The 21,218-nt window shown below is 37.5% G+C and overlaps 1 protein-coding gene across 2 annotated transcripts in view; it reads right to left on the reverse strand.

Moving 5' to 3' along the window:
• LOC150099683 (tyrosine-protein kinase CSK-like) overlaps positions 1-21,218 on the reverse strand; it is a 262,985-nt gene that overhangs the window by 44,395 nt on the left and 197,372 nt on the right. For both annotated transcript variants that reach the window (XM_090404533.1, XM_090404534.1), the window contains exon 11: positions 6,662-6,748. In XM_090404533.1, the coding sequence (XP_090260659.1) occupies positions 6,662-6,748 (87 nt within the window). The remainder of the gene's footprint in view (positions 1-6,661; positions 6,749-21,218) is intronic.

The following is a 21,218-nucleotide window of genomic DNA, read 5'->3' on the forward strand; positions in this document are numbered from 1 at the left end:
TATCTGTATTCCTCAGCTAATTTACCTCTATTCCATTGATTCTTAACTTAATGGTGTCCATCCCAGCCAGCACGACATTTGATTAGCTAAGTCTCAAACTGCTATCTCATCACTGTTTATTCAGTATGCAAATGAAGACCAGCAGGTATCCTATCAATTTGGATATTATTCGCACAGGTTATCTCTCAGTTATCTAGACGTTACTATTAAGTAAAGAAGTTAAAATTAGGATGCCAAAACATATTCAAAAGATACAGGAGATCAAACTGCTTGAGTAATAAAGTGAGTGATTTTCTAATAATTGTAAAACACAGATGAAACTGCAGGCCAAATATTCAAAAACTGTAACATGACTTCCCTGTAAAAAATTTGAGATGGAATAAGTTATGTGAACACTATTTTGATATCATTTTTACCTTTATACTGAAAACCATCTTCAGTACAATGAGTAATGGAATGAATACAATTCAAATACAAATAACAAGAATTTTAAAAAGCACCACCAGAGATTAAGTAAGATAACAACCAATCAAAAATTCTTATAGAGAATTGATAAAATATTATTTCCTACAGAGGGGATATAACCAAAGTCATCTTATGTGTTCAAATTTGGATGATGCAAAAAGGTAACACAGCTTTCTTTACTGAAACGCCTTTGTGCTTAGTAGAGATAACATGTTCAGCGAAGTCAGAATGCTCAGGTTCTTGATATACTGAATGCAAGATTTATGTTCTTCTTAGTGGACAAATGGAGAAAGTTTATCATCAAAAAAAAAACGAATGTTGAAATTTTCTTTTAAGGATGAAAGGACACCTTGATGCTGAGATGACTCAGAACTTTAGCAAAACGTTTAGATATTCCTTTCAGATTGTCTCAGGAAGAAATCCGATTCTTCCACCGACTGAGCTTATGACTATAAGCTCAGTCGGTGGAAAAGGCATTGGTAATAAAGGACTCATTGAAACTATTTTTAGAAAGACTGATGAAGAATCAATGCATTAGAAAGGCTAGCTGGTTGATTTTCTTCTCTCCTGACGTGAAGTGAATTCTAGGATGAATTCACATTTATTGTAGAGATAAAAAGTTTTAAATCTGATGAAGAAAACCATTCCACTTAGCAAATATGTCTCAAAACATATCAAAACATATCTCAATAATGTAGGTTTCTTGAAAGTGCTCCATAAATTCTAGGAGGAAGAAGACTTCCTATAGCTGTACTTTCGGCCTGTTGACATAATTTATCTTGAACTCTAAAATAACCAGAACAGATAAATTGAAAAATTTGACAATGTTAGAAAGAAAATCATTAAGTAAACTAATATCTGTCAAAGGAATGTTAGTGAAAAGAGACAGTATATCTAAGCTAATCATAATATCTGAAGGAGGATGAGCATAAATCACTCCCACCCCTCCTCATATACATGCATCCCATTTTTTTTTACAATTATGGCACCTTACATACCTATTCTTAAACAGGTAGAATGACTTCACTGGTTCCTAAGTTATGTTGGAGGTTTAATGGATTTTTTACAACACTCAGAAAGAATTAAATTAGAATTTAATGCTCCTTTATTTCGTCCTAGTCACTAGGACACCTACGGGGATTACAAAAACAATTAATGCAAGTTTTTGTGTGCATGTTACATTAATTGTTTTTGTAATCCCCGTAGATGTCCTAGTGACTAGGACGAAATATAGGAGTATTAAATTCTAATTTAATTCTTTCTGAGTGTTGTAAAAAATCCATTAAACCTCCAACATAATGTCCTCACAGCACTTAAGCCTCTACACAAGAACTGGTTCCTAAGAATAGCTGAAATGATGTAAATAATTCTCGTAGATAGGCTTATACGTTGGTTATGCATTTCTAAATAACTTAGGGAATTGAAACAACGTAGATCCGAATATAAGTTAAATAATACTTTAATAGATATCTCCGATATTTCGGCAATGTCTCATTGCCATTTTCTATAGGAACTTACAAAAGGCAGGAGCACAACAAGCTCTAACAATATAGTAACTGGAAATGAAGATATGAAGCTATCTTTCTCCTAGAAGTCCTGATGGTGCCCTCTGGCGGGCTAAGTAGGCATTCTTGGCCGTTGGGCTGAAGGTCTGCTGATGTATGCCTCCCAAATCTGGGGCAGTCGCATACAACCAAATTTGCTGAGGTTTGGAGAGTTTCTTAGGGCAGAGGCTGATTCCACAAATAATCTTTCGAATTTATATTTGCTCCGGTGTATTATTGGTTGCTTTCTTCCACCGTATTCTGTGGCGAGTATCCAGAGCATGGTCTGCAAGACCAGAATGGCTATATTTGTAAAACCGGATGTAGTCCTTGTGTTCAGAAATTCTGATATTCGCTGTCCTGCCTGTTTGGCCAAAGTATGACAGTTTACAACTGCAAGGGACCTGGTATACACCAGGTAGGTCTAGGGGAAGTGGTTGGTCTTTGGTAGAGCGGATAAGGGATGCCAATTTTCTGTAAGGCCTGTAACAGGAGGTGAGGTTTTTTAGAATTTTGGTAATTTTTTCCGAGGTGCCTCGGATGTAGGGAATGATGATGGATTTAGAGTAATCTTTTTTGTGGAGGGGGGGAAGAGGGGGGCTGTGGTTTGTAGGTTTTAATATTTTTTTGGGGGGGGGGGGGTAGCCATTGGCTGAGAAAGTGTTTAGGATGTGATTTAGTTCAGTGTTAAGGGCTATGTCGTTAGAACAGATTAGTTTAGCCCTGTTGTATAGTATTTTCACCACTCCATATTGTTGTGAGAGGGGGGGGTGAGATTGTTGGTGGATGTATCTGCCTGTATGGGTGGGTTTTCTGTAAACTGAGAAAACCAAAGTTCCATCAGGCTGGCGGGTGACTAGTGTGTCTAGGAAGGGGAGGCAGTTGTTTTCCTCTTTTTCCAGGGTGAACTTGATTCTGGCGTGTTGGTTGTTTAAGTGTGTGAGGAAGGAGAGGAGTGTTTCAGAGCCATGTGGCCAAATAGCGAACACATCATTAACGTAGCGAAGCCATATGGTTGGTTTTTGTGGGGCAGAGGCTAAGGCTTTTTCCTCAAAGGTCTCCATAAAGAAATTGGCTAAGGGTGGGGAGAGTGGTGAGCCCATGGCTGTCCCCTCTATTTGTTTGTAGAATTTTCCCTGCCAAACGAAATAGCCTGAGTTCATTGTGAACTGAAATAGGGCTGAGATATCGGGAGAAAATTTAGCTTGGATTAGCTCTAAAGTTTCCTTGAGTGGGACATTGGTGAATAAGGAGGAGACGTCGAAGCTGACCATTATGTCATTATGTTGGAGTGTAAGGTTTTCTATGCTGGCTTTGAAGTGGGCTGAGTTTTTTATGTGTGATGGTGTGTTGCCAGTATAGTGTGTGGCTAAATATTTAGCTAGTTTGTATGTGGGGGAATCAATGCCATCCACTATGGGACGTAATGGCACATTTTCTTTATGTATTTTTGGGAGTCCGTAAATACGGGGGGGGTATAGAGTTAAACGGTTTTAATCTGTTGGTAACTTCTACAGGCCAAGAAGTGACTTTCTTAAGGAGGCTGTGAAGTTTTCTAATTTGTGAGTTGGTGGGATTGTAATTGATAGGGAGGTAAGTAGCCCGATCTAATAGGAGAGCATTCAGCTTACCTTTGTAGTCCTTTTGGTTAAGTACTACAGTTGCATTTCCTTTATCCGCTTTGGTGATAACTATTTCTTTATTATTTCTCAATTCCTGTAGGGCTTCAAATTCCTTGTTGGATATATTGGTTTTGGGTGGTTTTGCTATGGAAAGGACACAAGCTACATCCAGTCTTACACTGTTGGCGATTTGATGTGGAAGGTGGCGGATTCCTCTTTCAATCTGGATCATTATATCCTCACTTGGTATTTTTTTGGGAGCAATGGCGAAGTTGTGGCCACGTGAAAGCACGTTGAGAGCTTCAGGCTTCAGGGTGACTGAAGAAAGGTTGATTACGGTGTTGGTAGCAAGTTCTGGATTGACGGTGGAATTCTTTTTTATTATTAATTTATCGAATTTCTTCATCTGTCGGCTTCGTATTTTTTCAAACTCTTTGTCTGCGGAGGTACACGAGACGTCATGTAAAATTGTCCACAGTTCTTGATTCAAAGTGCACGACAGTTCCTCTTCGAGGGTACGAATAGCTTCGTTAATTTTGGCTAAGCCTAACCGCGTGGCGGTGATTTGTTCGCGTAGTAACGCGTAGCTAGCGCGGTTGTATATATGGAGCGCTTTTTGCGAAACAAAACGGTGCTTCAATTTCACACAGTTCGGGATTACCTTGTTATCCCGGCAGCGTTTCAGGAAAGTCAGACGATTTAATTGTCTTGACAGCTTCATCTTCATTTTACCATATTGGCGAGCCTTCCGTGCGATAGTATCTCCGTGGATGATGTTGATTCTCGTAGATAGGCTTATACGTTGGTTATGCATTTCTAAATAACTTAGGGAATTGAAACAATGTAGATCCGAATATAAATTAAATAATACTTTAATAGATATCTCCGATATTTCGGCAATGTCTCATTGCCATTTTCTATAGGAACTTACAAAAGGCAGGAGCACAACAAGCTCTAACAATATAGTAACTGGAAATGAAGATATGAAGCTATCTTTCTCCTAGAAGTCCTGATGGTGCCCTCTGGCGGGCTAAGTAGGCATTCTTGGCCGTTGGGCTGAAGGTCTGCTGATGTATGCCTCCCAAATCTGGGGCAGTCGCATACAACCAAATTTGTTGAGGTTTGGAGAGTTTCTTAGGGCAGAGGCTGATTCCACAAATAATCTTTCGAATTTATATTTGCTCCGGTGTATTATTGTTGCTTTCTTCCACCGTATTCTGTGGCGAGTATCCAGAGCATGGTCTGCAAGACCAGAATGGCTATATTTGTAAAACCGGATGTAGTCCTTGTATTCAGAAATTCTGATATTCGCTGTCCTGCCTGTTTGGCCAAAGTACGACAGTTTAAAACCTACAAACCACAGCCCCCCTCTTCCCCCCCTCCACAAAAAAGATTACTCTAAATCCATCATCATTCCCTACAACCGAGGCACCTTGGAAAAAATTACCAAAATTCTAAAAAAACATGACCTCACCTCCTGTTACAGGCCTTACAGAAAATTGGCATCCCTTATCCGCTCTACCAAAGACCAACCACTTCCCCTAGACCTACCTGGTGTATACCAGGTCCCTTGCAGTTGTAAACTGTCGTACTTTGGCCAAACAGGCAGGACAGCGAATATCAGAATTTCTGAACACAAGGACTACATCCGGTTTTACAAATATAGCCATTCTGGTCTTGCAGACCATGCTCTGGATACTCGCCACAGAATACGGTGGAAGAAAGCAACAATAATACACCGGAGCAAATATAAATTCGAAAGATTATTTGTGGAATCAGCCTCTGCCCTAAGAAACTCTCCAAACCTCAACAAATTTGGTTGTATGCGACTGCCCCAGATTTGGGAGGCATACATCAGCAGACCTTCAGCCCAACGGCCAAGAATGCCTACTTAGCCCGCTAGAGGGCACCATCAGGACTTCTAGGAGAAAGATAGCTTCATATCTTCATTTCCAGTTACTATATTGTTAGAGCTTGTTGTGCTCCTGCCTTTTGTAAGTTCCTATAGAAAATGGCAATGAGACATTGCCGAAATATTGGAGATATCTATTAAAGTATTATTTAATTTATATTCGGATCTACGTTGTTTCAATTCCCTAAGTTATTTAGAGATGTAAATAATGTGCAGGAAAAAATAAATATGCAGATCGTGCATATTGTGATATTACAAATAGTATTTTAAGAATCTTGCAAAAATGCAGAGTGAATTATGTAAAAAGGAAAACTTCTCCCTCTTAAATTGCTACCAATCAACAAATTCAGCACCATCTCACTAGATACAAAATGTACTGTTTTTTTTTTTTTTTTTCAATGTGAATCCCACCATGGCATGCTTTTCACTCATAGTAGATTAGTATTAGTAACCATGGGGTGGACTAGAGGTTAGTATGAAAACATCTCTAAAAACCAAACATGGAACTTTCAATTCACTTCAAGGCCTCCAATAGTGGATCTCAAGCAGGATGATGAAATTTATCTGCCACCTAAAATCTGCACACATCGTCTACATTTTTTTTTTTACTCAAATAAGAAAAATGTCAATGAAAGAATGATGTGTATGTGTGCATTCCTTATGAATAAACATTCCTGAAAAATATACTTCTAGAAGTAAAATATGGAAATTTAGATAATCTAAAACTGAATTTTTTTTTAAAAATACAATAAAAAAAACAATACAATATACTGACAAAAGTGTACTGATTATACAAGTGCATAGTACAGTATTAATTACATGATGAATATAAATGCAATATTATAATTAGAATATTATGATTATATCTAATGCTTAAAAACAACAATGGCAAAATTCATGAATGTGAAACTTTGTGCATCCACAACACTGTTATTTTTAACGTTACATATGTTCCTGCTCAAGATCAAATGAAAAACATGATTTCTCTGTTGCAAGTCTATAAATATCAGCCATACAATTCACTGCATAATTTATTTTAATTTCTGTCATCATAAAGAAAACTTCAAACAAAATAATGTTTGAAGATATCAAACATTGCTTTGAAAATTAATACTTACAATTCTTGGATAAGGCACTCTACCAAAGGAATAAATTTCCCACAAGAGAATACCAAAGCTCCACATATCAGATTTATTAGAAAATTTCTACATAAAAAAAAAGTTCCATTGCAATCATTGCAACAATAAGTGCAAATATATCTGGTTCCAATAAATCACATTTATTAATAACAACCATATTTACTATGGACACTAATCAAAATCAAGAAGAAAATTTCAATATACCATATTTGGTATCTGTTCTATACTTTAAGTAGAAAGTTTCATAACCAACATCACAGCATTTTTTTTTTACATATTATATATATCATTCATACACACGAGAGGTGACAAATTATAGCATACTGACACTAATGTGTAGAGGGTTAACCTGTTGATATTTTTCTATACTAAAGCAAGTGATGTGAAGTCGTTAGCCTCTATATACGAGTTGCTCAGTTGTGAAGTTAGTTCACTCACAGGCTTTGTTTGCTTACACTTGGAAAAGGATTAAACCAAGAATATAATTTCTTGGCATCTTTAATTTATAGTATAACCAAGTGGAGAAACTTTCATCTGTCCTCTAGATGGCATCAAGAATGTTTAGAAGTTTTTTGGAGAACTGCTCTAAATGTGGGCATAGTATTCTAAGGATTGAGAGATCTGTTCTGTTAGCAGAGGGTTTGACTGAAAAGTAGTTTAGTGAGAAAAAGATACCAAGTATTCCTGAGGTTGTGGAAGCTAGCAATACAATGTGTTTATCAGGAATGTCAGAATTAAACATCAGTTTGAGAAGACATTATCACAGATTTGTACATTATTAAGTGTAAGGTAAGGCAAATTCAGATCAGTGGCAGCTTGTCCATAAGGGCTGCAATGAATGCAGATAAGCTGCCACCGATCTTACTCATTCCTTCAGTTTATTTGACAAGCTGCCCCCATACTTCAGTCAGCAACAGTGATGTCCTTTGGTTAGAAAGATGTGGGTTCAAATTCCATTTAGGCCTCAAAGAACTTTTCTAACTGCTTTTCATCAAAGTGAGTTATCCAATCTCGTGCAAAGATAGTAGAATGTTTCTTTCCAGAAACTGTTTATCCTGTAAAACCAGAACCATCAATTCCTTTGGCTGTAACTCTAAACAGCAACAACATATTTGACAAACCTTACATTGCAAGCATCTTACCCTTTAGGATCTTCTACAACTATTACCATACACATGGACATTTATGTCATTCTTCAGTGGACATTTATATCATCCATGAGTTTCTAACACATCTCGGCCAATGAGGTTAAACATAGCTGGCCGCTCTTTTCTCAAATATTATAACAACTGGAAAACTACCAAAACTGTGGTGGGAAGCCAAAATAAATGCTGTGCCCAAACAGGGAAAGATCCAAATAATGTCAAAAATCTACGACCTATCTCCTTGCTTTGCTCCACATTTAAGCTCTTTGAACAAATTCTTTTTTTATTGAATTTCACCACTGATTAAAAGAGCACTTCCGATTGAACAAGCTGGCTTCAGATCAAGAATAAGTTGCTGTGACCAGGTCCTGGCCCTGGAAGCAGACTCCCAGAAGAAACTTAAATCTGGAGTCACTTGTTTCATCGACCTAACATCAGCTTATGACGCAGTCTGGATCACGGGCCTCCTCCTAAAGCTAAACAATATCATAAGGTGCAAAACAACTTTCCAGCTTTTTGAATCCATTTTCTCCAACAAAAAGATCCGGGTCCATATTGGTGGAAAAAAGAGCAGGCCGCCCAGATTCCTCCACAATGGTCTTCCACAGGGCTCTGTGTTATCCTCTTTACTATTTAACATCTACATGTCTGACTTACCACATACCAGCTCAAGCAAATATGTAAACGCTGATGATCTCACCATTCTACACCAGTATACCTTTTTTTTCAACCTGGAAACAACCTTGAACACAGACCTGAACATCCTGGAGGTATACTTTAAGCAGTGGCACCCGAAGCCAAACCCAACAAAAATCGTGTCCCCACCATTCCACCTGAACAATGCAGAGGTAAATCAACACCTCAACTTCTCTTTCTGTGACAAAATGGTAGAATATGAGCCTCACCTGAAATACCTTGTAATGAGCCTGGACAGAACCCTAATCTATAAAAGGCACATCACCAACCGTCCAACAAAGTTAAAACGAGAAATAATATCTCATGGCTTGCTGGAATAACCTGAGGTTGTGGTGCTGGCTGATGTCTTAAGGTCATCTACACCAGCCCTCACATTCTCTGCAACAGAATACTGTGCCCCTGTCTGGGAAAGAAGTGCGCACACTAACATTATAGGCACTCAGCTAAACTCTACCATGCACACAATTAATGGGACACTGAGAGGCACCCCTCTTCCTTGGCTGCCTGTCTCATCTAACATTGCTCCACCAAATATACAGAGAAGATAAGCCTCGATTAAAGTATTTAATAAAGTAATGAGCAACCTGCTCCTGCCCCTGCACTAGACTCTCATAAATCCACCTAGTATTCACCTAAAATCACAAAACCATATCTGGTCCACGGACAAACTGTCTTCAGCTGTATTACCATAAACAACTCCTGACATGTGGAGAGAACAATGGTTCAACAATCTTCCAACAAATGGTTTCCTGGTTGAAGATCCCTGTGCTCTGCAGCCTGGTTTTGTCCTTCCTAGGAAGATTTGGTCATCTATCAACAGGATGAGAACCAACCAGGGCAGATGTGGCTACCTACTACATAAATGGAGACTATCAAACCACCCTTATTGTGACTGTTCTCCTATGGCCTAGACGATCACTCATATTGCGAATGATTGTCCAAGGTGCCAATTTCATGGTGGCCTCCAGGACATCCACGAGGTGACAGATGAGGCCCTGGATTGGCTTTCTGGTCTGGACATTGACCTGTAGCTGCTTTTGCCATAAGAATAAATAAATAAATAAATTAGCTAAACAAAAAACTAGCTCACCCAATAGAGAATGGAAGGTAGACCAAAGGATGGCAATTTACTGAGAAGCCTTAGTGATAGACCTGATCAAATACTCTGAAAACGTAAAGAGCCACAGCAGAAGCTTGTTCAAATCCTTCATGGCATGTGTCCAGAGAAGAGTGATACAGGTTAGAACATCTGCTGGGAATCTAGAGTGGCAGAACTCATAATACCAGTCAGTGATTAACTGGTGGCTCTCCAGGGCAATGGGTCTGTAGTTTGACAGCAGACTTTTCTTTTTTTTTTTTTTTTTTAGAATGGACTGAGATAGATGCCTGCCAGCTAAGTATAAAATTGTAAAGACAATATTGTGAGTACTGTTTGACTACTAACAGAAAGTATGTGCCACACTCTTTCTGTGGTAAGAGATTTAACTTGGATATTTATGTAGAAATTGAGAGAAGAATGATGCCAAGAGCTCAGCTCTCTAGGTACTGTCACAGTGAAGCCATCTCAGTGAGAAAAATTTAGAAGCACAGATTGAGCAGAAGTGTTGTACCTGATGGCCTTTGCAAGCAAGAACAGCTTTTCCACACTTGATCCTTCAAAGTCAGATTTGGATTTATTGATGGTTGTCTTGCATGTTACATGCTTCAGTGTAGGCTGTAGTTCAGGCTCAAAAATATTTTATCTTTTACTGCTTTGGCACACTTATTCAACTATTGCTTGGATGGTGGTGTTGGAAATTTTGAATAGTGACAAAGTCCTTCGTTCTAGTAATGATAATTTCAGTAACTCACACAGAACAAATGTTAAGATTGAAGGAGTACAATCCATACTGAGATCATGGAAATGAAGAGTATAAATCCCAGTGGTTATCCCACTTGGTGATTGCTGCTGCTGTTTACAACAGCAGCAGCAAGGACATGAAGTTGTGTCACTATAGTTAACTCTTCCTCAATGATTGTTATTCTGTTAATGGGTTATTTTAGCTGAAGGAAGTAAGGACAGTCAACAAGAAAAAATACTATTGTACATTCTACTCACACAGAGTATTCAATCTCCTTGCTAGATGGTGGCCTTAATAACCCTTGTTCCACATATCACTAAGTGGTCTCTCTCTCTCTCTAGGCACAATGTAACAGAGTATCTGGGCAAGACTATACACAAACCGATTAGAAAGCCCCCTGATGAATTAAGTTTCATCCATATTTAATATCTGACTGTTAGCCTGTGGAACTGCTTTACTGATGCATTTTCAAATGGAGGGTTTTGGATCACCACAGTATGACATATCCTTGAAAGGTTGGGGAGGGGGGTGGAGGGAGGGGATCAGATGAAGGCTGTCTACCACTTAGTGAGGTGAGTGAGGTCAGCATTTCCTCCAACTAGGAGAAGGTAATCTCCTTTATAGCAGAAATGCTTGTTGAATTCAGAGTCCCATTGTGAAAACAGCTGTATATTACAAGAAGGCAGTGTTGCCAATTTCAGAGAGAAGATGTGTGTTTCACCCATCAAAAACTGGATGAAAAAAAAAAATTCTGAATGAATAAATACAATATTCTTTTTTATATAATAGGAAAGGGAAACTTGTAGAACAAATTAGTGGTGTGAAGAACATATCTTTATGCATACATAAGTGTACTATATAATACATAACATGCATCACAATTACAGATGAAGAATTGAAAAGCTATGGATAAATTCATATTATAAGGTAAACAACTGACTTGAATGTAGCAAAAAAGGGAATTTATCAAGTAGTAAACATTATTATTGCTAACACACTATAAATTAAAAAGTCCTAACCAGAGTTCTACAGGCATGCTATTCTTAAGGAAATTAACTATGACAAACTATCTATTGTAACACGTCCTTTGGTTTGTACAGGTTATTGCTATAATGCTATTCTCATGTTCAGATATAAAATAACAAGAGATCATTACTGTATTAAACCTAACAGGAATTGAATTAACAGTTGAACAAAGGTAGATATTAAATTTCACTGATCTGCCCTTCAATTTCATGTGATGGTTCAATGGTTGACTCAGATTTTTATTTATTTATTTTTTTAATGTGGTTACCACTCACGAAACATATTACTAAACCTATAGTATATTCGTGTACTGTGAGTGGGCAAGGATTTTATTTATTTTTTCTCATTTTTGTCAATTTTATTTATTTTTTGTATTTAATTTTACATTGGGGGTGCTTAAGGGTCAAAGCTGAATAAATGAAAGGAGACCTACACATAGCCTTTAAAGGAATGCGGAGAACCGACCAGGGCTTCTGACCTAATGTCCAATCCTCACCTTCTCGTGGTGCACCCTGTTGGTTATCTACCTGGATACTGAACGAACGAGGATGGGCTGCCAATTTGGGATTTAGCCGACCAAATTGTATTCGTATTGGCTTAAACCAATATAAAAAATGATGGTACAACATGACAAAATTTCATGCCGGCTGGGGCGTTGACCGGTTAAACAAGGTCCCCGTTGTTTTCGCCAGGGAACCAGGGCGAATAGCGAAAAGTCAGCTACTGGAACAAATCTGAAAACACACCCCAACTCAACATCACCAGAGTTAAAGATCGGTACTATCAACATAAGGAGCCTGAATAGCAAAGAAATGGAGCTAGCTGAGGAATTAGATAAGTACCAGATCGACATAATAGGGGTGACTGAAACAAAAAAGACAAAAACTGGTGAGATCTTTCTGAACAATAAATACAATGTCATATTCAGGAAATGACAATCATGGAAAAGAAGTAGCCATAGTATTCAACACAAAATACGAGGCTAATCTTCTTGAATGACAGGTAGTCACAAGTAGAATGATGTGGGCAAATATCAGAATGGGGAATTGGACAATGAGACTTATTTGTGCCTATGGTCCCACAGAAGGTTCTACTAAGGTAGAAGTGGAGGAATTTTTTGATGCTTTAGAAAAAGCAACTGACACAATGAAAAAGGAAAAGTTGGTCCTTGTTGGGATCTAAATAGCAGAGTAGGAAATGATTGCCAGACATACAAAAATATTTTGGGAAAATTTGGAGAAAAAAACAAAGCCAATAATAATTGCAAATACCTATTGGATTTCTGCTCAGGACATGGACTGGTTATTACTAACACCATGTTCCAACATAAAAATTTGCACACATTCATATGGAGAGAAGAGGCAAGGAATAAGAAAAGTCTCATTGACTATGTTATTGTTGATAATGATGTTTTCTTCCTGGTGCAGGACACCAGAGTGTACAGAGGATTTGAAATTGGAAGCGATCACTATTTAGTGTTCGCTTCCAATCAAAGGGTTGAAATGTGGAAAAGCAGCAGGAGTAGATGATATTCGACCAGAAATGCTGAAATATGGTGGTATAAAAGTTTTACAGTGGCTGCACTGCATAGTTCAGAAACCCTGGACAGAGGGACGAATTCCCAATGATTGGAGTAGAGCTCTAATAGTACCCAAATATAAAAAGGGAAATAAAACTGAATGTGAGAATTACAGAAGTATTTCCCTACTGAGTGTTCCTGGCAAGATCTATGCAAGCATACTTGAGAAACGGTTGAGAAGAATTTTAGACGAAGAGCTTGGTTAAGAACAAGCTGGATTCAGGCCAAATAGAGGCTGTCAGGATCAGACCTTCAATTTACAACAAATAGTTGGGAAAGCATTGGAATATAACAAGGTGCCAAGAGAGAAGCTATTCAATATGATACAGTTATATGGTGTCAATGTGGCATTATATCAAGCAATACTTAGTCTGTACTTGAGTTGTAAGTCGGCAGTAAGAATTGAAGTACAGGAAGATGGTTTAATGTTAAATCTGGTGTGAGACAAGGATGTACATTATCCCCTCTGTTATTCATTATCTATATGGATCACATTATGAAGGAAAGTGGTATTAAACATGATATCAAAATTGGAGATGTTAATGTCAGCTCTTTGCTTTATGCGGATGATGTTATACTTCTAAATAAATCTGCTACAAGTTTGCAAGAGTCCCTGACTAAATTGAATAACTGTTGTAATAGATATAGTATGAAGGTCAGCATTAAAAAGACAAAGACAATGAAAATAGGTAGAATTGTTGAAAATATCAATTGTGTTGTGAACGGGGAACCTGTGGAACAAGTAAAACATTTTGGCTACTTAGGCACGATTTTTACTGAAGATGGTAAATTAAATATGGAAATAGACAAACAGAATCAACAAAGCTGGTATGGTAGGAAGTCAATTGTATAAATTCCTATGGAATGAGAGAGAAATTAGTCACAACACTAAATTAGCTGTATACAAGACAGTGTTCAAAACAATTTTAACTTATGGTTCTGAGAGCTGGGTCAGAAGTAAAACAATTGACCAAAGACTAGAGACCGCAGATATGAGAGTCCTGAGAAAGATTATAGGTGTGAACAGATGGCATCAATGGCAATATCATATTAAAAAATGAGAATATTAGGAAAGAACTTGACATTGTCAGCATCCAGGAATGCGTTAGCAGAGCTAATCTCAGGTGGTATGGTCACTTGAACAGAATGGGCGAGGAAAGATTAGCAAAACAAGTGTTCTCTGCTAGGTTGGCAGCAAAATGACCCAGAGGAAGACCAAGATATAGGCAGATTGATACGGTACAATGTGCCTTCGATGATAGAAATATAACATCTGATAATATTGGAGTGTTGACAAGTAACAGACTGATTTGGAGGAAAATTGTAGATAGGAAGTTAGTAACGATGTAAATTTTTCATGTAGTACTATCATATCCTGTACACACCTTGAGGGTACATGTCAGGAATTTGATGATGATGAATTTTACATTGTGGAAACGCTGCTCCAGAAACCAAACATCGAATTTTTTCAGCCATTTCAGGCCTCCAATAAGCAGGGAGGTGGTCGCACTCCAGGCGATGATATTAATTTTCCATTTAAAAACAATCACAAGCAACCAAGCCCACAGTGGGATTCGAACCTGTGGCCTGTTGGTTGGAGTGTGGGTATGCTAACCACTCAGTCAACCAGGCAATGATTGTGATAATGGTGATTCAGGTTTTTATATTCATATATAAAATGCTGCCTAACTAATAGATGGCACATGACTTTTTTAATCTGGCATAGATGCTTAAACCTCATGTTAATGTTTAATGAAAAAAGCACACATCTAAAGATTACTAAATTTATTTAGCTAATTAGATTAGGCTAATTTTTTTGCCTTGGTCACCACGGTTAAATATCTTCATGGGGGAAAAGGAAATATGCTAAGCATGTAAACATAGGTGAACTAGCAGGACGGCAAACAGCCTGATTGTAAAAGGCAGGCTCTTACAGTCCTAACTGGTGCCTTCTGGGTGCAGTGATGGAATCTTGCTGAAGGTTTTAAAATGATGATCACCAGATTTTGGATAATGTGATGCAACTCTTGTTTAGGTTTAGAGAATGTTGTCATGTGGTGGTAATTTCTAGATATAGCCTTGCTGATTCAAATTTGCTTCTGTACAAGAGGGAGCTATTTTCTACTGGATTCGGTGATCTGTATCCATGGAATGAATCAAACACAGATGATGGAAAGTTCTGTGTTCTTTTAAATTGATATTAGCAGTTCTTCTGAAGTCTGAGAGTTTGCAAAAGCAAGGGATACTGTAGATCCCCATGACAATTTAAGTGATGCAGATAATTTTCTGATTAGCAGATAATGAAAACCAATTTTTTTCTGAGGTGACCTGGATGTAGCTAGATATGGTAATGGTTTTGTGTGCTATGGACTTTAGGGGTATGAGGATGAGAGGAAAGCTCCATTTTGTGAAGGAGAAAGCCATGGGCTATTAAAGTGCCCCAAATGTGATTGATTTTGGTGGATCAGTTGTCATGGTGCAAGCAAATGAGTCTAGCTCTAATGTGATAGATGATGTTATATCTTACCAGTGTGGGTAGGTTTTCTGTAGATGACCAAAAAAGATAAGGATCCATTGGATAGTTAGATAATTAGAGGGTCAAGAAAGGAACAGTAATTATTTTTCTTTTCAATGGTGAAACAGATCCTTAGGTGTTGAATGGATGGAGTGAGCTAAAAACGTTTAATCCCCACCACAAGGACAAATAGAGAACAAATCAGCAATGTAGCACAGCCATTGTGGGATTAAGAGATGCAGGGTTTAAGATGTCAATTTTAAAAAGTTCCATGAAAAGATTGGCAACAGTAGTAGGTGGGGGACCCACAGCTGTGCCTTCAATCTGCTTGTAAGTTTTTCCTTACTAAGCAAACTTAGATACTTCAGATAAATTGGAATAACTAATAATGTGAATCCAAAAGAGCATAAATTATGTCCATTATCTGCACTACAACCATTCTGGGGTGGCAGACAATGGCTACAGTTCACTAGATCCAGTGGGCAGAACCTCCCTTTTATAGAGAGAGTTATCAGGTCATTCCAAAAGTAATGTCGTTTTTTATACTGTACTTGTTCAAATGTGTCTCAGCTTGTCTAAATACGACTTTTTAAAGCTTTATAAGTAATGCTAAGCTGAGACGGCCTCATTCTAAGGAATTCCACTTTGCAAGAACATCATATACAAGTTATTATTTAAACAACCCTTTACTACTATGGCGGTCACTGAAGAGCACATTAGGCACACCCTACTTTATGAGTTCAAAAAAAAAAAAAGGTAATAATGCTGCTAACACTGTAAAACTGTGCAAAAAGTGCATGGCGATAATGTTTTGAACGTTTGAAAGTGCCAGCGATGGTTCCAAAAAGTTCGACAAGGGGACTTTAGCTTGAAAGACTTCCCTCGCTCTGAGTGCCCATCTCTCTCTCTCTCTCGATAATGATATGCCGGAAGCTGCTATTGCAAGAAATGCCAATGCAACTGTTGAAGTTTAGCAAAAGATCTTAATTCATTGTCATCGACCGTCCATCACCATTTGCAAGAACTTGGAATAGTGTCTAAGCTAGGCAAGTGAGTTCTTCACACAGACGAACAACAAATGAAGAGGGTGTATCAACATCTGCACTGCTCTTCATTCTCGAGAGGTTCCATCTTTGTTTTTGGATCGTGTAGTCATCAGTGATGAAAAATGGATACTTTACAAGAATGATAAGCACTAAAGGCAGTGGGTTCATTCCAGAGAACAGGCTAAACCTCAGCCAAAACAAGACTTTCACCCTCAGAAGGTTTTGTTAAGTGTTTAGTAGGATATGGCTAGTATTACAGAATCTGAACTCTTGCCACAAAACCAAACAATTGCAGCTGAAGTATACTGTGAAAAACACGATCGATTGAATGAAAAATTGAAAGAGTGTTGTTTTTCACCATGATAACACACACCCTCATAGTGCATGAATTAGCTTTGCCAAGATTGAGAAACTCAGCTGGGAAAAGCTTCCACATCCTCCATATTCTCATGATCTTGCAGCTTTAGATTACCACTTATATCAAAGTTTGCAACGATTTGTTAATGAAAAACAATACAATACATTAGAGGCACTGAAATTGAGTCTATGTAACTTCTTTGTGCCCAAACCTCCTAAATTCTATAGAAATGGCATTATGAAGCTTTCACGATGTTGGAAGACCATTACTGATTCAAATGGATAATACATACTTGATTAAATTAGCAAGTGATTTATCTTTTATATCCTTTCAAAACTTAATGCTAAAAACAACATTACTTTTGGGATGACCTGATAAATAAGACTATTTCTGGAATCTTCCACAGCACTACAATATTCTCCAAACCTAAATAAATTCAGCTGCATCAAATGAACAAAAAAATCTGTCATTTTTGACACCATTCACAAGATTCCATCACATATAGATGGTGCCAGTTAGGACTTTTTATAATCAATCTGTGTTTATCTGTGTATGAGCTTAGTATGTTTCTTAGTGCCCATGAAAATGCCTTGGTGATCGAGGTAAAATACTGGCCTAATAATCTAATTAACTAAATATAGTTGGTTGAATTATTATCTTTAGATATGTAGATTTTTAGTGAAAAAAAAAATGATATTTCTCGGTATGCTGTCCCCAAGACCTGTACCCTAATACAGGAACATTAACATGTTTTCAAAAGAGAGAGAGAAAAAAAGAGCTAGCCCTCTGTATTTTTTAAAGAAAGATTTCAACTGCCTTTCACTGAAGCTCACATCCATGGGGTTGACACATAACACAAGATCCTTTGGAAAGACACATGGCTTGTTCATAGACGTTTTTAGCATGGACACTTGTCCAGTCCCCTCCCCTGCAGTCCAGAGCAGCTACCTTTGTAATTTTTTGTTTCCTCCAACATGGCATCTGCGTCGCATTCAGTATAGCAAGTCTCACCAAAAATGGATTGAAAGAAAACATAATCCTCTGGAAGGACATACAGCTTGTCTACAAAAATTGTTCTTAGCATGGACACTCGCTTAAGGATAGTTCCAAGTTCTGCTTCCCCCCCCCCTCTCCCAGCCTCCAGAGTAATTACCTCTGTACATTTTTTCATTTTCTCCAACATGCAGTACCCACCTTAAATAGATAACTCCCTGTTAAACATCTGCCTTGTTTGTATTTACTTTAGACTGAAGGTGAATGCAAAATTTAGTCAGAAATCTTTGCAAATCGTTTACTTTCCACAGGAAATAAACCAAAAACAAAGGTCATTATGTTGGCAATTGTGAATGATGCTTAAATTATGAATATTACTTATTTCTTAAATACCAAAGTATCTTGCAGTCCAACTACTTAGTAGTTGGACTGCATGTTTATGCAAGATGAAAACCCAAGAATCCAGGAGGAAAAATACTGGCATCTTTACATGGGAGTAACAAACACACTTTCATTTGAAATACCCTAAGAAAAGTTCCTTACATCACTAGGATTGAGATCATCTAAAATCAGCAAATGGCTATGGAACAACAGCATAAACTCAAGAATTAAACAAATTCCAACTTTATAGTGCATTTATAAATGGTCAGTAATGTTTGGGGAGGGGGGAGAAGGGATAATAGCACTTTGGAAACTCTCATTAGTCCAAGACCAAATCTAATTTTTCTTGGGGGGAGGGGGAAACTACATACTGAATAACCACCCCACTGCAGCCAAATAGACAAGTAATATGAGATCACTTCCCCAAGCATGGGTTGAAATGTGTATATTCACACTCCATTTATCTGCTCTTTTTCTTCTTCAATCTCAAAAACAATTGTATTTAATTTTTAATAATTTTTACTTGCAAATTTATAAACAAGCACATTGCAATATCAATGTGCTCAAGAGTGCTTAATTAATAATCAGCATAATTTTTGGAGGTATATCTAACAGTTTAAAAAAAAAAAAAAAAAAAAAAAAAAAAAAAAAAAAAAAAAAAAAAAAATCAGCACATGCAGTGAAGAAACTAGCAGACAAGTGTTGCCATCTTGTGGTCACATGATGTTATGGTCTGAAATAGTGTTGGATCTACAGTCAATTTTCTTGAATTTCCAGGATGAAAAACACACTCGTCCATGCCTGAGATCAACTAACTTGGAAAATGATCAAAGAAAGGCTTAGAAAAACTTCTAATCGGTGACTAGAATTGAATCTAGGTCTCTCTTTGCATGGCCTAGTAACAAGGAAGCAAATACAAGCTTATCTGCAACAAGAGTTTCCAGATATTATGATAGTCAATGATCAGAAGATTATACTTCCATAATCTTCCTGATCAAATTTTCTAAACTTGTCAAGTTTACTATTACTCATGTCCGATTTGATCAGCTCTTACATTTCAATCTCCTCCTACACCAAGTCAAACTACAATCCCCACCATTATATCAAGTATTGCTTGATATAATGCCCCATTGACACCATATAACTGTAGCTTATTGAATAGCTTCTCTCTTGGCACCTTGTCATATGCCTTTTCCAAATCAACAAAACGTAAATACAGATCTTTGTTATATTCCCATGCTTTCTCGAGTATTTGTCGTAAAGTGAAGATCTGATCCTGACAGCCTCTATTTGGCCTGAATCCAGCTTGTTCTTAACCAAGCTCTTCATCTAAAATTCTTCTCAACTGTTTCTCAAGTATGCCTGCATAGATCTTGCCAGGAACACTCAGTAGGGAAATACCTCTGTAATTCTCACATTCACTTTATTTCCCTTTTTTATATATGGGTACTATGAGAGCTCTACTCCAATCATCAGGAATTCGTTCCTCTGTCCAGGCTTTCTGAACTATGCAGTGCAGCCACTGTAAGACTTTTATACTACCATACTTAAGCATTTCTGGTCGAATATCATCTACTCCTGGTGCTTTTCCACATTTCAACCCTTTGATGGCTTTTTCTACTTCAAGTATGGATATGTATTCCTGATTGTATGCCTGTTGAGTGTTTTTTTACCACTGTGCTATCACTGCTTCATTTAGCAATTTTTCGAAGTAATTACTCCATACTTCAAGGATATCTTTTTCTTGGGTTTTCATGTCACCTTAATCATCTCTAACTCCTTTTACAGCACTTTTCCTTCCATTCCTAAGCTTCTTCAACAACCTCCAGAATATTTTCCCACCTTCTTGATATTTATTTTCTATATTCTTGCCAAAGTCTTCCCATGACTTTTGTTTAGCTAGTTTTACACAGTGTTTTGCATTCTTGCATTTGTCTCTGTATTCTCTAAGAGCACATGCTGACTTATTTGCCAGGAACTTTTGATATGCTTTCTTCTTTTCCTACACTTCCTCTTTAACTTCCTGTGTCCACCATGGAGTTCTAATTTTTCTATCCTTGCAGACAACTTCACCACATGCCTCTCTAGCTGAATCAATCATGGCTTTCTTCAAGATTGCCACTGAATCTCCAAGGTTTGATTCCTTTTCTCAAACTCTTTCATTTTTTCTTTAATAATGTTTGTGTAATTTAGTCTACAGTTCACATGTGAGAGCAGCTCAACTTTTATTCGCTTTAAAACTTTCTTACATGTTATTCTTTCCAATATGAAATTCAATTTTATCCTGTTCAAGACTAAATAGTGATCACTTCCAATTTCAAATCCTCTTTACACTCTGGTGTCTTGCACCAGGGTGCAAGACACCAGATAAAACATCACTATCAACAAAAACATAGTCAATGAGACTTTTCTTATTCCTTGCCTTTTCTCTCCATGTGAATTTGTGCCCATTTTTATGTTGGAACATGGTGTTAGTAATAACTAGTCCATGTCCTGAGCAGAAATCCAACAGATATTTGCCATTATTATTAGCTTTGCTTTTTTCTCCAAATTTTTCCAAAATATTTTTGTATGTCTGACAATCATTTCCTACTCTGCTATTTAGATTCCCAACAAGGACCAACTTTTCCTTTTTCATTGTGTCAGTTGCTTTTTCTAAAGCCTCAAAAAATTCCTCCACTTCTACCTTAGTAGAACCTTCTGTGAGACCATAGGCACAAATAAGTCTCATTGTCCAGTTCCCCATTCTCATATTTGCTCACATTACTCTACTTGAGACTGACTGCCATTCAAGAAGATTAGCTTTGTATTTTGTGTTGAATACTATGGCTACTCCTTCTTTTCCTTGAATGTCATTGCCTGAATATAACATTTTGTATTTATTGCTTGGAATGATCTCACCAGTTTTTGTCTTTTTTGTTTCAGTCACCCCTATTATGTCGATCTGGTACTTATC

Source organism: Typopeltis vanoorti, chromosome 14, assembly GCF_054136105.1.
Source record: "Typopeltis vanoorti isolate ZY-2024b chromosome 14, IOZ_Tvanoo_1.0, whole genome shotgun sequence".
NCBI lineage: Eukaryota > Metazoa > Arthropoda > Arachnida > Uropygi > Thelyphonidae > Typopeltis > Typopeltis vanoorti.